Consider the following 17131-nt stretch of genomic DNA (forward strand, 5'->3'; position numbering starts at 1 on the left):
AGCCTAGGGTAATATTGTGGAAAACAGCAAATACCAGTTGAACACTGAGATGGTTTAAGTAACCCATTTATAACATTTCGAAATGTGGTGAATTCCAAAGTTATGGCCCTTTAATAGTTTTCAGGTATGTCAGTATAGGCTCAAACTTTTATCACGTGATTCATGATAAGTAAAATTAATTATATAAGCATTCATAAATTTTCATTCATGATGTATAGATCTGATTTTGAAAGAGTCGTAATACCCCCTGTCACCCTTGTCAGATTAATTTAATACTTGCCATTGAATTTCGAAACAACAGTATATTTATTTGATAACAAACCACAAATGTTATTAATTTAAATGGAATGGATTAAATGTCCTCTCAAGGTGTTGCCAGTAAAAAGCAATTTGTTATCTAAAGTGTTTGTGTATTATGTTATTGACACTTATAGTAAATGATTTTTTAAGGTCAGCTGTCAGGATAAGATTGTTGATTTTTTTTACATTTTAGTGCTACTTTCCACAGAACTACAGAAAAAAATTGTTCTAGATCTAATTGTATGGGATGACTCTTTTAATAATGCTGTTGAGAAGCAGTGAGAATTGTTAAAATCGGTGTACTTTCAAAGATTTCGATGGGAAATGCCATGGAACAGCTTAGAGTGTCATCCACAACTCTTAGGAATTATGAAAATAGCTAGTTAACCCCAGTGCAAGGGCAGACATCTTTTTCCAGATGTAAACAATGTCATGATGTCCAGCTGTAAGAAACCAGGCCAAATACAATTAATTTTTTTATCAAAACATACAAGTTAGGGTCAGATTATCTTGGTTGTTTACATTCAGGGATTTTTTTTGATGTATGGATATTAACCATTGAAAATACTCTATACTTTCATTTTCATGTTCTAAATATAGGTTTCGGTACTCCATGAAAAATAAGCGATTACAAAGTAACTAAATGGAAATTAAATAAAACAGTTGCTATTTGCATAGTTTGAAACCGTATAAAATTTAATGCTGAAGGTAAATTTAAATCACAGTTATACCGTGTTCAGACTACGTTTTTAATCCTACATTAACTTGGGTTTATTTTTTAAACTTGTTTGCGTCCACACTATATGTGGTGTAAAAGTGAATTTTGCAAAGGTCGAGTGGTTTCTGTAATGTAGCATTAAAACTACCTCGAGAGGTGGATTTAATACTACATTAAAAAGTAATGCTATATTATTTTACAAATGTGAACGCAAATGTGGGTTATAACTGGTTTTACAATCCCAAATCCACAGATCTTACCTTTTGGAGGAAGAATACCATGTGTTTCTCTTTTGTATCAAACAATTGATACTGTGGCTGGCAAAAGTAATTGGACTGTTGTTGAAACAAAAACATTAAATTGCGATATGGAGTCATGCCGATGCTCAAAATGGACAATAGATGGAATGAACAGAAAAGCTTAGATGAACACGGAAGTTTAAATATTGATGACCCCTTCTTGTTTCTGTTAGCCTCAATTCTTTGTAACCTTTTTTGCTTATTGCAAGATATTTGTTAACTTCCAACATTGCATGTATACATTTAAACCACATTTCTTTGCCTAGTGTGGACGCAAACTAGATTATATTTTGATGGGTTTTGAATGTCAGATACCAATTATAGCCAATTAGTGCCTAATAAAAATAAAACCGTTCTGCTAGTGTGAACATGGTATTACTGTAGGGTGGTGTTGGTAATTAATGCCTGACTTTATTAATGGGCTTAATAGATCAACAAAGATGTAGTAAATATACCAGGATCTGGTGAAAAACACTATTTATATCAGGATTCGATAAATTTTTATGACCCTTGTCCCTTTCAAATGACCTTGCTTGGCTATGACATTTACACATAAAGGCAGGACATTCTGGAGGTCACAATGCTTGATCGGCTATATAACACGGCATGTTCTAGTGACACATGTCACATGTATGTCACATCACATGAGATATGTATGTGCATTTTACTCCATGCTATCCCTAGAAAGCAATAATTAGCATTTTACGGCAGAATTTTGGAACGTTTGCCTCTAGATCCAGACATATTTGTTGTTTAAGAGAGTGCAGAGTAGCGTTCTCATTCATCAGATCTTTCAACATCATGTTCCGAGACGACATGGTACCCAAGATGAACTAGCATAGGGTCTGCGAGAATGGCAGAGTAGATTACCCCTATTGATTTTGGGGTCACTCTGTTTAAGGTCAAGGTCACAGGGGCCTGAACATGGAAAACCATTTCCGATCAATAGCTAGAGAACCACTTGATCTAGAATGCTGAAACTTCATAGGATGATTGGACGTGCAGAGTAGATGACCCCAATTGATTTTGGGGCCACTCCGTCAAAGGTCAATGTCACAGGGACCAGAACATGGAAATCCATTTCTGTTCAGTAACTTGAGAACCATTTGACCTACAAACTTCATAGGGTGATAGGACTAACAGAGTAGATGACCCCAATTGTTTTTGGGGTCATTTTGTCAAAGGTCAAGGTCACAGGGGCCATCCATCTGTCACATTTCATTGACCCCTAATTATTTTTAGGGTTACTAGATCAAAGGTCTTGGTCACAGGGGCCTGAATATGGATAACGATTTCTGACCAATAACTTTAGAACCACTTGACTCAGAATGTTTATACTTCATAGGATGATTGGACATGTAGAGTAGATGACCCCTAAGATTTTTGGGTCATTTGATCAATGGTCAAGGTCACAGGGACCAGAACATGGAAACAGTTTCTGATCAATAACTTTAGAACCATTTGACCTAGAACCTTCAAACTTCATAGGATGTCTGGACATACAGAGTAGAACACCCTGGTTGTTTTTGTAGTCACTTGGGCAAAGGTCAAGGTCACAGGGGCTGAACATGGAAAACTGTTTCCCATCAATAACTTGAGAACCAAACCACTTGACCCAGAATGTTGAAACTTCATAGGATGATTGGACATGCAGTGTAGATGACCCCTATTTATTTTGGGGTCACTTGATCAAAGGTCACAGCTGGGGCCAGAACATTGAAAACCATTTCCAATCCATAACTTGAGAACCACCTAGTCCCAGAATGTTGAAACTTTGTGGGATGATTGGACATGCCGAGTAGATAATCCCTGTTGCAGTCAACCATCAGTGTCTCTAACTCCCTTTGACTTACACTCTTGTCTACTATTGACTTCATGCCTATTACTACTATGCATTAGGGGAGACATGCACTTTTCTACAGAAGCATCTAGTTTATACTGTATAATATAGAGATTTATAAGTAATTTCTATTTGGTAATGAATTACATGGTTATGTTAAATTTTAAGGAGGCCTTTGGAACTCTAAACACTGTACATGTCATACCCAAAGCTGAATTTTGTCCTCTACAGAAAGAATATTATAAAGCTCCAGGCAAAGTTATTTTTATCAAGTTGGCTTACTGAGAGATTTGCTCTGTAACATATAATCTGAACCCACCTTATGTATGATTTCTACCATATAAAAGGGCAATAGATCAAACTAAATATTTCATTGAGGAACAAAATTGAAGGTAATACAATGAGGTGCCTTTAAACTAATGACAGTAAAACTGCATTCCGAAACCACTTAAAAGAGCACAGGAGGTCAATTTCATGGTTACTAACCAAAAAACTCGTTAAATTGAAAGAAATTGTACCATTTCTACCATTAATGTCCCGTAAGTATTAAAATTGCAAATGAACATAAGCAAACCACTTTTCTGTTGCAGTTACACTAAATCATTTGATGTGAAAGTCAGGCTTGAAGCTATATAATGGGGGAGAACATTTTTATTTTGCATTAGGAAGTATATAATTATAATAATTATGGCCTCCATAAAGTTGTAGCTTATATGTTTTACTGATTTCCCCAGGTGTTTGTCCTTACAGACCCTTACTTTATATGGAATTATGATTACTTCCCTTTATGAATAGATAGAGTTCATGCCCTTGTATGCCAAGAAATGCAGATAAACCAAGTTATTGCTATTTTAAGGCTTAGAATTACGCTTTGTCAGAAACAAAAATCAAACAACACCAAACCATAGAAAGAAAGAGTTGTTTAACATGAAAATTGAACAGCATGTAAAACATGTATATTACTTTATGAAACAAGTGCCAGTATACTGATATAAATATTGAATTCAGAAAAGGACTGCCTAAAGGGGCCCCACTTCCAGACAGTCAAACACCTTTAAAACCTCACCATTTTCAAAGAACTGTTACACATGTTCGTTTTGATGCATTTGCAATAGCGTGCGAGTGGTGAAATTTCACATAACAAGGTGGAACACAGTTTTCAGCAATTGTTTATCTTTATTTCTGTACAAATGGCATTAATTTTCAAAGGGAGACAACTTTTTCTGAATATTTTAAGTACAAATGGCATTCATTTTCATAGGGAGACAACTTTTTCCGAATATTTTAAGTATCTGTCGAGAAAAAGTTGTCTCCCTTTGAAAATGAATGCCATTTGTTAAGAAATAAAGATAAACAATTGCTGAAAACTGTGTTCCACCTTGTTATGTGAAATTTCACCGCTCGCACGCTATTACAAATGCATTCAAACGAACATGTTTAACAGTTCTTTGAAAATGGTGAGTTTTTAAAGGCGTTTGACTGTCCGGAAGTGGGGCCCCTTTAGGCAGTCCTTTTCCGGAATTCAGTGTTTATATCAGTAGACTGACACTAAGTCTTGTTTCATAAAGTAATATACATGCTGTTCAATTTTCATGTTAATCAACTCTTTCTTTCTATGGTTGGTGTTGTTTGATTTTTGTTTCTCAAAGCGTAATTCTAAGCCATAAAACAAAATGAAGTTAATAGAAATAAGTCATGAGCTTGTTACCAGCAGATGGTCAGTGTAGATTCTCCCGATTTATTTCAGATAATCCTGAACTCATTGGCCACCTTAAAGCTGGAATTCAAAAAATTATTTTCTGAACTCAACAGTACAAACAAAAAGTAAATTGACTCTTAAAGTAACTTAAAATACTTTCTTAAAGAATGAAATTATCTTTAAAAATATGAACAATAACAAACTTTCTGCCAATTATCTTTTTTTCATCATCTGTTGTGCACTTCAAAAATGGAGTTATGTGTTTTGGTACCCAGTTGTTAGATGGGCAGAACTCGTTTATGTAATATGAAAGTGATGGTTTCTCTCAGTAGATAGTAATTACTCTATAATGGGTAATAATTACACTTAATGTGTACAGCGATTGTTAAGAGCCAGGGGAGCTACAATCTAGCTATAATATCAAGATATTCTCTTGCAGTGGTATGAATATTGTAAGCCAGTTATTGTCCATTAGAACATGCTTATTATTAGTGTCAGTGAATAATTTAGCTGGTGTTCTATAGTGAATGTTAAAGTTTCGTTACATCTTTGGTTATGTCTCGATAATGATAGATGTTGCGGACATACTAGTATTTGTTTCTGACATAAGGGAATATGGTAAATGGACAAATATATTAATGTGTAGTATTAAATTGTTCATTTATTGTTACTAATTGTTCAATTTTATTCAGTAAATTTAATAATTAAGTACATGTAGTGAAATGCCAAAGATTATAATGATTAAAGGGATTATATGAATAGTTGTAATTGTATATAAAATAATTTCATTTAACGTTTTTCTGTACAATTCTATGATCTGTTTTGACAAGTAACTGTTCAAAAAAACATATTGGATAAGCCAGTAGGTACCATAAGCAAGTCCAATATGTTTCGGATGGGTACCACGTCCAAATATATCCCATATTGTATGCACAGAAAATGTTTAGTAATCAGTATATCGTTCACTTAATATGTGCAAGCGTAGTATATATCCAATAGGGGCAATTTAATGTTGGTGATAGATTTTACTATTTAATTAACACGGAGATTTGCTTCAAAGTTGTTACAATTTGTTCAATACGGAATATGTTATATCAAGTAACAGAAGTATATTGAACGGTCCCATGGTAAAGCTAGAATCTGATGTGAATCGCTGGTTAGAAGAGAATAAAGTGTTAGAAGACTCTGTTTTGTGACCTCGTTTAACCATGTTGGTTAATTGTGTGACTGTAACATTTGATATAAGTGATAGGTTGGATGTAATTCGCTTATTTCTATCAGTTTGCAAACAGAGCATTTTCAAAACACACTTGAAACAGTAGTTATCTCCTAAAACTTACAAGTTCAAATTGTGAATTCTGAACTAAACGCTTATAAAATATAGGCTGTTAATTGTCAAAAATCAACACATGAAATACAAACAGGCCTTTTTTTCATCAATTTGGGAATGCCACCATCACTGGTGGAATTGGGAAAATGCTCTCGGAAATTGTCTTAATTGGAACAATTTGCAAATTACCAAACTATACATAAATGTGTTTTTGTGTGAAATATTAATGAATTGCATTTCAGTAATTGTTCAACAGTATTATGATTTACCTAAATATACATACAAATTAGCAAAACTATCTTAAAACAGCAAAAACCCTAAAAGGTATAATCATTTGGGAATTTTAAATTCAACTTTGGGAAAAAAAACATACTTTTTATCCCCCGCCGATGAAATCGGGAGGGGGGTATTGAAATGGCGTTGTCCGTCCGTCCGTCAGTCCGTCAGTCCGTCCGTCCGTCCGTCCGCAGCCATTTCTCAGTAACTACTTGGTAGAATTTCATGAAACTTGAAATAAACATGAACCAACATACTGCGATGATGCCCGTCAAGTTTTTTTTTTGATTGGTCAATTTCCCTCAGAGTTATTGCCCTTGATTTAATAAAAAATGTCCGTCTGCAGCTATTTCTCAGTAACTAACAGGTAGAATTTCATCAAATTTGAAGTAGACATGAACCAAGATACTGTGCTGATGCCCGTCAAGTTTTTTTTTTGATAGCTCAATTTCCGTCAGAGTTATTGCCCTTGATTTAATGAAAAATGTCCGTCTGCAGCCGTTTCTCAGTAACTAGCAGGTAGAATTTCATCAAACTTGAAACAGACATGAACCAAGATACTGCGACGATGCCCTTCAAGGTTTTTTTCGATTGGTCAATTTTCCATATAGTTATTGCCCTTTAATTGTTTAAAAATCCACAGATCTGTACATAACAAACCAACCAATTGGAAGAATTTCATTAAACTTCTTTCATTCTTTTCCATGAACATTTATTATAAACATGTGATGTTGTGTACCTACACCTGGTCACCACCTTACCTTGGTCCCCCCCCCCACCCACCATTTTTTTTTTTTTTTTTTTTTTTTTTTTCATTTTTCATTTTCTATCAATATTTATAATCAACATGTAAACTGTTGTGTCCTCACCCCCCCAGCCCCACCCAAACAAACCATTCATTTTCTTTTAATTTGATTTTGACTAATGAAATTATTTGCTTCTTGGTAACATTCTTAACTTTTTGCTGGATATATTTTTTTGCCGTTCCTCAACTCTGACCCTTTCGGCGGGGGATTCCAATTCATCGAATTTGCTTGTTTTGCATTGGGATTACCTCCTTTCACCGGAGGTAGATTTACAGAGGAAAAAAGCCCTGACAAATGATGCAAAAATTACCCAATCCATCCAAAAAGTAATATAGGTTGTTTGACCAGTTGACCAGTTTTTAGCTCAACAGTTTACTATTCAAAGAATAAGTAGAGCTATTGGACTCACCCGTGCATTGGCGTTCTGATCGTCCCGATTTGGTTAGGTTTTTGTTTTTAAGCCGTAGCTCCACAGATGGGAATGGGTTGAAACATCACACACTTATTCACAGTGATAAACTGACTAATAATACTTTGCACAGGTTCCATAACTCTATTTTTTATTGTGACCGGTCATTGTCTGGCGTCCGTCGTCGTCCGTCGTGCGTCAACATTTGCCTTGTGAACACTCTACAGGCCACATTTGTGACCCAATCTTTATGAAACTTGGTCAGAATGTTAGTCTTGATGATCTCTAGGCCAAGTTCAATCTAAGTCATGTGGATTCAAAAACTAGGTCAGTAGGTCAGATCAAAGAAAATGCTTGTGAACACTCTAGAGATCACATTTTTGACCCAATCTTTAGGAAACTTGGTCAGTATGTTAGTCTTGATGATTTCTAGGCCGAGTTTGAAACCGGGTCATGTGTGGTCAAAAATTAGGTCACCAGGTCAGATCAAAGGAAAAGCTTATGAACACTCAAGAGACCATATTTTTGACCCAATCTTTATGAAACTGGGTCAGATTGTTAGTCTTGATGATCTCTAGGTCAAGTTCGAAACTGGGTCATGTGGGTTCAAAAACTAGGTCAGTAGGTCAGATCAAAGGAAAAGCTTGTGAACACTCTAGAGACCACATTTTTTACCCAATCTTTATGAAACTTGGTCAGAATTTTAGTCTGGATGATCTGTAGATCAAGTTCGAAACTGGGTCATGTTGGTTCAAAAACTAGGTCAGTAGGTCAGATTAAAGAAAATGCTTGTGAACACCCTAGAGACCACATTTGTGACCCAATCTTTATGAAACTTGGTCAGAATGTTAGTCTTGATGATCTCTAGGTTAAGTTCTAAACTGGGTCAAATGGGTTCAAAAACTAGGTCAGTAGGTCAGATTAAAGGAAAACCTTGTGAACACTCTAGAGCTCACATTTTTGACCCAATCTTTATGAAACATGGTCAGAATGTAAGTCTTGATGATCTCTGGGTCAAGTTCGAAACTGGGTCATGTGGGGTCAAAAACTAGTTCAGTAGGTCAGATCAAAGGAAAAGCTTGTGAACACTCTAGAGACCACATTTTTGACCCAGTCTTTATGAAACATGATCAGAATGTTTGTCTTGTTGATCTCTAGGTCAAGTTTGAAACTGGGTCATGTGGGGTCAAAAACAGGTCAGTAGGTCAGATCAAAGAAAAACCTTGTGAAACCTCTAGAGACCACATTTTTGTACCCCCCGACAACAAAGTTGTAAGGGGGGGTATACTGGTTTCAGGTTGTCTGTCTGTCTGTCTGTCTGTCCGTCTGTCTGTCTGTCCGTCTGGTCGTCTGTCCGTCTGTCCGTAGACGCAATCTTGTGCACACCATCTCTCCTTATCCCCTTGACAGAATTTAATGAAACTTCACACAAGTGATCAGTACCAACAGTAGTTGTGCATGGGGCATGTAAGGTTCTTTAAGAAAAAAAATTTGCAGAGTTATGGGACTTTGTTTTTTTTGTTACAATACTATATACAGGGCTCCGGAAATTTTGGTAACTCAATCGGTCCGAAACGAAAATCCTGACATCGGCGCTACCCCACCCACCGCATTCCCAATAATACGTTTTGTAAAACGTGATAGAGTAAAGAAATAAGCATGTCATGCATTAAAACTGAGTTACCGGTCGCCGCGAGTTACCATACAATGAAGACAGTTATTCAGCGTTATGTGTGATCGTTACTTTGTTTAAATTTCGATGTTTTTCTGAGAAAATACTTGCAAGGAAAATTGCCGAGGCATTGACACCGTGTGCGTAACTAGTCTAAAAGCCATCACACGTGACTTTGGTACCGTATACACGGCAGATACTTAGTGCTGTTTCCTCATTCTTTGACGGAATTCTATAAAATAGAATGCGTCAAAGTGAATTACACGACACATATTCTCTGCTAAACAGCCTCAGTATTTTAAGAATACTCTGCCGCGGACCGAATGTGTACTTTATGTGAACGCTAAGATCGAACTATCCGCAAGTATATAGTACCAAAAGGTCATGCAAGTTGGCCACGGATATTTCATTTCACTTACGTTGTATTTCAGTAAGCAAAGTTCTGCATTTTATAAAGTTACATGTTCTCTTCTGATGTAAACAAAATTTCATTTTGTAACGTTTTTTAAAAGACCGAATTGATAAACAGCGCCACTCCGGTTTTCTTTAACATTTGTGTTTGGCAGTCCATTTTTTTCTTTTTCTTTTCGGGTTGCAAAGACGATTTTCTGCACTTGTGTCAACTGGAGCCCAAACGAATGAATCATGTAATTTTTTCAAATCAAGTAATTATAAAAATTAGTTTTATCGGTTTTCCGTATGATGTCTCATTAAATGCAGTGACCATTTGTTTTTTACCATGGTCAAACAATAGCCTTTTGAAACAGGGTTCGCACAGGCTTGAAAAGTACTTGAAAATGAAGGGCAGTCTTGAAAAGTCCTTGAAAACACAATTTGTCTTGAAAAGTGCTTGAAAATTGCCCAAAGACCTTGAAAAGTACTTGAATTTCTTATTTTCTCGTATGCTAGACAATTAAAATCTCCCCAAAAACCAAAAGTAAATCTTTTAGAATAAAATGGCAATTTTCGAACAATGGGCAGAGCTACGAAAACGCCGTAATAAAAAAAGGTCGAATGTGTTCGGGACGAAAGCAAAGTTTGGGTACGAATGTTTCGTACTTTCTGTTTAGCGTTGTCTCCCCTACATAAAATGGCGTCAATTCGTCATGGAGCATGAATCGCAATTCTTATCGTAATGGGAAAGTGTGTGACAGTCTTACGGTACCCCCACCACAAACAGTTACCATTCTGTTTGCATCATCGAGTGCTAGTATTTCAAACTAAGTATAAAAAAATAATGTACTTAAAGCAGAAATTATATGGACAATGCAAACCAGAAACATGCCTTAAACAAGTCCAATATAAACATTAGTAAAATATTTCAGACCATGTTTCCAGACAGTAAAATAGCGAAAAAGTTTGCTCTTGGTGAAAGAAAAACTGCCTATATCTGTGTATTTGGCCACTTTAAAAGCTTACTGATTGAAAAGATCAGGGGACCATTTGTCGCTCTGATTGATGAAACTTGAAATAAAAAGATGCAAGAAAAACAGATGGATCTTCATATTAGGTTTTGGGATGCAGAATCACAGCAGGTAGTAACACGGTATTATGGTTGAATAAGTCCTTGAAATCTATAAGACTAGTGCTTGAAAAGTCCTTGAAAAGTCCTTGAATTTGACTTGGCCTTGTCTGTATGAACCCTGTGAAATAAAACATCCGTCATATTCTAAATAAAAGAAGTGGCTCCCCGTCGAAATGATTTGGATCCAGTCAGAAACATTTGGAAACCAGTCAAAAATGTTTAATACATTGCAGTCGGCTGTCTGCAAACATTAAAGGATGTGCCGCGCGAGCGCTGATTGCGTCACGTGCTAATTACAGACCGATTATCAAAGTGACAATCAGACCGATTGACACGTTTATTGATTATCTGAGGGTGCGACCAACAATTTCCTGCTTGGCAGGTGGTCGTGTATTGAGATATCAAACCGAAATTTATGCTTTTCTCCATTTTTATGGGACCGATTTTTTTCGTTTTTCCACTTCACGAATCGGTCTGAAAAGTCAAAAATCGGTCCAAAACCGACAAACCGGCAAATTTCCGAAGCCCTGACTATATACATAGACACAATCTTGTGCGCACCATCTCTCCTCATCCCCTTGACACAATTTAATGAAACTTCACACAACTGATCAGTAACAACAGTAGTTGTGCATGGGGCATGTTAGGTTCTTTCAGAAAAAAAATTTGCAGAGTTATGGGACTTTGTTTTTTTGTTACTATACTATATACATAGACACAATCTTGTGCGCACCATCTCTCCTCATCCCCTTGACACAATTTAATGAAACTTCACACAACTGATCAGTAACAACAGTAGTTGTGCATGGGGCATGTTAGGTTCTTTCAGTGACAAAAATTGCAGAGTTATGGGACTTTGTTTCTTGTTAACATACTATGTACATACAGCCTGCATATGCAATCTTGTGCGTGCCTAATCTACCAAACCCTTGCACACAATTTAATGAAACTTCACACAAGTGATCAGTACCAACCCTAGTTGTGCATGGTGCATGTTACATTCTTTTAGATAAATATTCTGCATAGTTATGGGACTTTGTTTTTTGTTACTATACTGTATACATACAGTCCACATAATTATGCAGTCTTGTGTGTGTCAAATTCAATGTACTGTGTCAGTGCATGCAGGGGGTACATTCATCACCTTAAGTGATAGCTCTAGTTTACCCAATCTTTATGAAACTTGGTCAGAATGTTAGTCTTGATAATTTCTAGGTCAAGTTTGAAACTCGGTCATGTGGTGTCAAAAACTAGGTCAGTACGTCAGATCACTTATATCTGCTATCTCAGTATCCTTTAATGGGAATGGATTGAAACTTCACACACTTGTTCAATTTCATGATCTGACTTGATGTGCATAGGTTCCATAACTCTATACTTGGCATTTTTACAAAATTATGCCCCTTTTTCAACTTGGCAGTTTTTGGCAAGTTTTTGTATGGAAGCTCCAATGGTATCACAGTACCCACTTCTGGGAATGGATTAAAACTTCACACTCTTGTGCACTGTCATGGGCTGATATGCGTTGTGCAGGTTCTATAACCCTGTTTTGCAATTTTTTCAAAATTATGCCACTTTTTCGACTTTTATATTTATTCAATCAACAAGGCTGTTACATAGTCAAGTGTTACTGTCCTCCGACAGCCTGATAGATGAGTTTGATCAGACTGGTCATCAAACATTCCATGTAACAGGGGGGACTTTCACTGGCTTCTTTATCCTACTTTGTTACCTGCCAATTAATCACTTCAGAGATTTTACACTCATTTAACCATTACATTATATAGAAGAAAAGTCATTAATTAAGTCTATATCAGGTTTATATGTTTTCCTTTTCATTTTGTTTTTATTATACCTCTTCTTCTCAAAAAAGATATTGTTTGTATTCTGTTTGATGAGAAAGTTGAAAGAGTTTCAAGCTTTTGTTGTAAATGAGGAAATGCATTTCTAGGATTAGTAAGATAGGCACTCCTACCTGTGAATTGTTCTCTAACATTTCGGCTTGCATTAGTTTCACAGTTGTTTTGAAGTACCACCTTTTTCTAACTGTAATATATTGATACAAACATATTATATAAGTGTTTCATGGTGTCCTATCTTAAAAATTAAACATCACATTTGGATTTGAAAGTTTTAAAATAATGGTAAATTATTGTCTTTTTAGCTCACCTGAGCAATGCTCAGGTGAGTTTTTCTGATCGCTCGATGTCCGGCGTCTGTCGTCCGTCGTCTGTCGTCTGTCGTCTGTCGTCTGTCGTCTGTCAACATTTAGCTTGTGTATGCGATAGAGGCTGTATTTTTCAATTAATCTTCATGAATATTGGTCAGAATGATAACCTTGATGAAATCTAGGCCGAGTTCGAAAATGGGTCATCTCGGGTCAAAAACTAGGTCACTAGGTCAAATCAAAGAAAAACCTTGTGTATGCGATAGAGGCTGTATTTTTCATTTAATCTTCATGAATATTGGTCAGAATGATAACTTTGATGAAATCTAGGCCGAGTTCGAAAATGGGTCATCTCGGGTCAAAAACTAGGTCACTAGGTCAAATCAAAGAAAAACCTTGTGTATGCAATAGAGGCGGTATTTTTCAATTAATCTTCATGAATATTGGTCAGAATGATAACCTTGATGAAATCTAAGCGGAGTTCGAAAATGGGTCATCTCGGGTCAAAAACTAGGTCACTAGGTCAAATCAAAGAAAAACCTTGTGTATGCGATAGAGGCTGTATTTTTCAATTCTTCTTCATTAATATTGGTCAGAATGATAACCTTTATGAAATCTAGGCCGAATTCGAATATGGGTCATCTTGGGTCAAAAACTAGGTCACTAGGTCAAATCAAAGAAAAACTTTGTGTATGCGATAGAGGCTGTATTTTTCAATTGATCTTCATGAATTTTGGTCAGAATGATTGCCTTGATAAAATTTAGGCCGAGTTCGAAAATGGATCATCTCGGGTCAAAAACTAGGTCACTAGGTCAAATCAAAGAAAAACCTTGTGTATGCGATAGAGGCGGTATTTTTCAATTGATCTTCATGAATTTTGGTCAGAATGATTACCTTGATGAAATTTAGACCAAGTTCGAAAATGGGTCATCTGGGGTCAAAAACTAGGTCACTAGGTCAAATCAAAGAAAAACCTTGTGTATGCAATAGAGGCTGTATTTTTCAACTGATCTTCATGAAATTTAGCCAGAATGATTACCTTGATGAAATCTAGGCCGAGTTCGAAAATGGGTCATCTGGGGTAAAAAACTAGGTCACTAGGTCAAATCGAAAAAAAACATTGTGTATGCAATAGGGGATGTATTTTTAAATTGTCTTCATGAATTGGTCAGAATGATTGCCTTGATGAATCTGGGTAAATTTTAAATAGGGGTTTTTCGAGGTAAAAAACTAGGTCACGGTAAAATTTAAAAGAAAAATCTTGTGGTTATGCGTAGGGGACTGTTTTTTTTTAATTGTTTTTTTATAAAAATTTGGTCAGGTTGATTCCCAAAATGAAATCTGGGTCGAATTTAAATTGGGGTTATCTGAGGCCCAAAACTGGCCCATTTGGTAAAAATCAAAGAAAAAACTTCTGTATGGGGTTTTAAAAGGGCTGTTTTTTTCCGTTGTCTTCATGAATTTTGGTCAGAATGATTGCCTTGTAAAATCAAGGTCGGTTTGAAACAGGGGTTTCCATCTGGGTAAAAACCCCAGGCCCTGTCTAAAAAAATGCTTGTTTTATCAAAAGGAGCCCCAATTTTTTTTGGTCCAATTTAATAAAAAATTGGGTCAAAAAATTTTTTTCCATGAAATCACTGGGCCCAAAAAATGTTTTACACTTTTTATGGGTGTTTTTTGGGTGAGGACCTAGGGCCATCTTGGCCCTCTTGTTTTTTTCTTTTTTTATTATTTTGTTTGAGAAAATATCTATATACACATTTTACAAAAAAATTCTGTGATTTGGGAAAAAATTGGAATATTTTTACTTTTTTGGAAAGGCATTTTGATACAAAAATATAGTTTTATTTTCATATAATTATTGACTTTATTCTCTGGAGTTACCAGCCTGTCTGGAATTGAAAAAGTCTACACTAACAGAAGAAATAATTTTATGTCTTGGAGTATCTTATCTTTTGTTAGAGATTTGATATATTTCATGTATATTTTCAGGAGTTGTCAATCTGTCTGGAAGATAAACAAGATAATACAGTATCAAAAAAAACCAAAAAGGGCCCAATAATCTGGCTCCCCCAAAGGGTTTTAGTGTCCCCTTTGCGGGGGGCCCGGGAGTGTAAAGTGATCAGGGTTTTTTGACATTGAAAGACCCCCCGGGGCCCGGGCTTTGTGACCCACTTTTTTTGCAATTACACCCCAAGGCCTTGTTCGGTTTTATGGTCCCCTGTGTCTGGCATTATGGCCCCCCTTTAGGGTTTTAGGGTTCACCCTTTGTCGGGTATTATTTTTCCCCCTTTTGTCTGGGTTATGGTAACCCAGGGGTTCGCGTTGGGGTCCCCCTTTTGTTGGTATTAAAATAAACACCCTGTTTTGGGCATTATGATCCCCCATTGTCTGGCATTAGGGGATCACCCTGTGTCTGTAAAGCGGTCACCCTGTGTCTGGCTTTAATAAACCCTGTGTCGTCGTGGTTACCCGCTTTGTGGTTTGATCGCCCTTGTTTTCGTTGTGGTCCCCCCATGTCTGTCGTTGTAGTCCCCCTATTCTGCTTTGTGGTCCCCAAAAGTCTGTCTTTTTGCGGGTCCCCCCCCCCCCTGTGTCTGTCATTGGGGACCCCCTTTGTGTCTGTATTTTTATCCCCTGTGCCCCTGTTTTGGTCCCCCTGTTTTCGGGTGGACCCCCTGTGTATGTTGTTGTCCCTCTATTTGTAAATTATATTAAAACTTTAATAGGCTACTTTTTTTCTACTTATCCCCCTTTCTTAGCTCAGTAGGTAGAGCGTTTTTTTCTAGGGATCGCAGGGTCAGGGAGTTCGATCCTGGGGCGGGGCCCGTATGTTTTCCGTGACTATTTGAAAAACCAACATTTTTGGGGGGAAAAATTTTTCCTCCACCGGTTTCACTTTTGGGGAAAGTGGGGCATACTTGCGGAAAAACGGGTTTTGTATGGTACAGAACCCCGGGAAAACTGGTTTGGTGGACCCCCGCGTTACATGAGGGAAATACTGTTAAAAAACCGCGCAAAACCCAAAACAAACAATTTTTCCCTGATCTCCATAAAACTTGGGAGAATAAATTTCATTGTATATCTTATTATGCCCCCTTCGAAAAAGAAGGGGTTGATTTTTTGCAGCTGTCCGTCTTTTGGTATGTAACCAATCAGTTTCCGGATGATGACTCGGAACCTTGGGGCCCCAGGATCGTAAAAGTTAATAGAGAGGTTTTAATCATGAAAAGGCAGATAAACCCCTAGTGTTTTTAATAAAGGGGGTCAAAGGTAAAGGGGTCACAGGGGACCTTAAATTTTTTTAAAGCGGTTTCCGGATGATCACTTGAGAAAGTTTGGGCCCTAGGAATCATGAACTTAAAGGGAAAGGGTTGATCATTATCATCAATGACCCCTATAGATTTTGAGATTAGTAGGCCCACAGTCCCGTGACCCAAAAACAGTTAAACAGTTTCCGGGCGATAACTTGAAAAACGTTTGGGGCCCCTAGGGTCACAAAAATTTTAAATAAAAAGGTTATAAATGTCGCAGATGCCCCCTTGTTTTTGAGGTCATTGGGAAAGGGGTCAAGGTCACATTCCCCGGGAAAACTGTTAAAAACATTTTTCCCAAAATTGAAAACCCTTTGAAAGCTTAGTCTAGGACCCATGAAAGTTGTAAGGGGGTTGGTATGCCCAGCTTTACCCCTAAATTTTTTGGGGGGTCATTGGGGTCAAAGGTAAAATTTCCCATTCCCCCAAAGAAAGTAAAACTTTTTTGCCAGTTTACTAGAGAATGTTTTGGGCCCTAAGATCACTTTTGGATAAGGGGTTCACTTATGACTTGAAAATTTTCCCCCTAATTTTTTTTTTTAAAGGCAGTAGGTAAAATTTCCCAGTGCACAGGGTTTGGGAAAACCCTTTTTGTTCCCTTTTGTGCAGTTCTAAATGATAAAGGGGGGGACTTTTTCGTTTTTTTTACAAGCTCTTGTTAAAGTTTAGGTCAAATTAAAAACAGAGTCATCTGCGGTCAAAAAGTAGGTCACAATATATAAAAACTGGTCTTTGCCCTCCAAAAAATAAAGCTCTGTCATACTTTTGCATGAAA

General features: G+C 36.8%; 1 protein-coding gene across 1 annotated transcript in view; it reads left to right on the forward strand.

The window, feature by feature from the left end:
• Positions 1-17131, forward strand: part of LOC123548638 (protein naked cuticle homolog 2-like) — an 85054-nt gene that overhangs the window by 30324 nt on the left and 37599 nt on the right. The window contains exon 4 of the mRNA XM_053546890.1: positions 15035-15121. Coding sequence (XP_053402865.1) covers positions 15035-15121 — 87 coding nt within the window. The remainder of the gene's footprint in view (positions 1-15034; positions 15122-17131) is intronic.

The sequence above is a fragment of the Mercenaria mercenaria genome, chromosome 6 (genome assembly GCF_021730395.1).
Source record: "Mercenaria mercenaria strain notata chromosome 6, MADL_Memer_1, whole genome shotgun sequence".
NCBI classification, from domain to species: domain Eukaryota; kingdom Metazoa; phylum Mollusca; class Bivalvia; order Venerida; family Veneridae; genus Mercenaria; species Mercenaria mercenaria.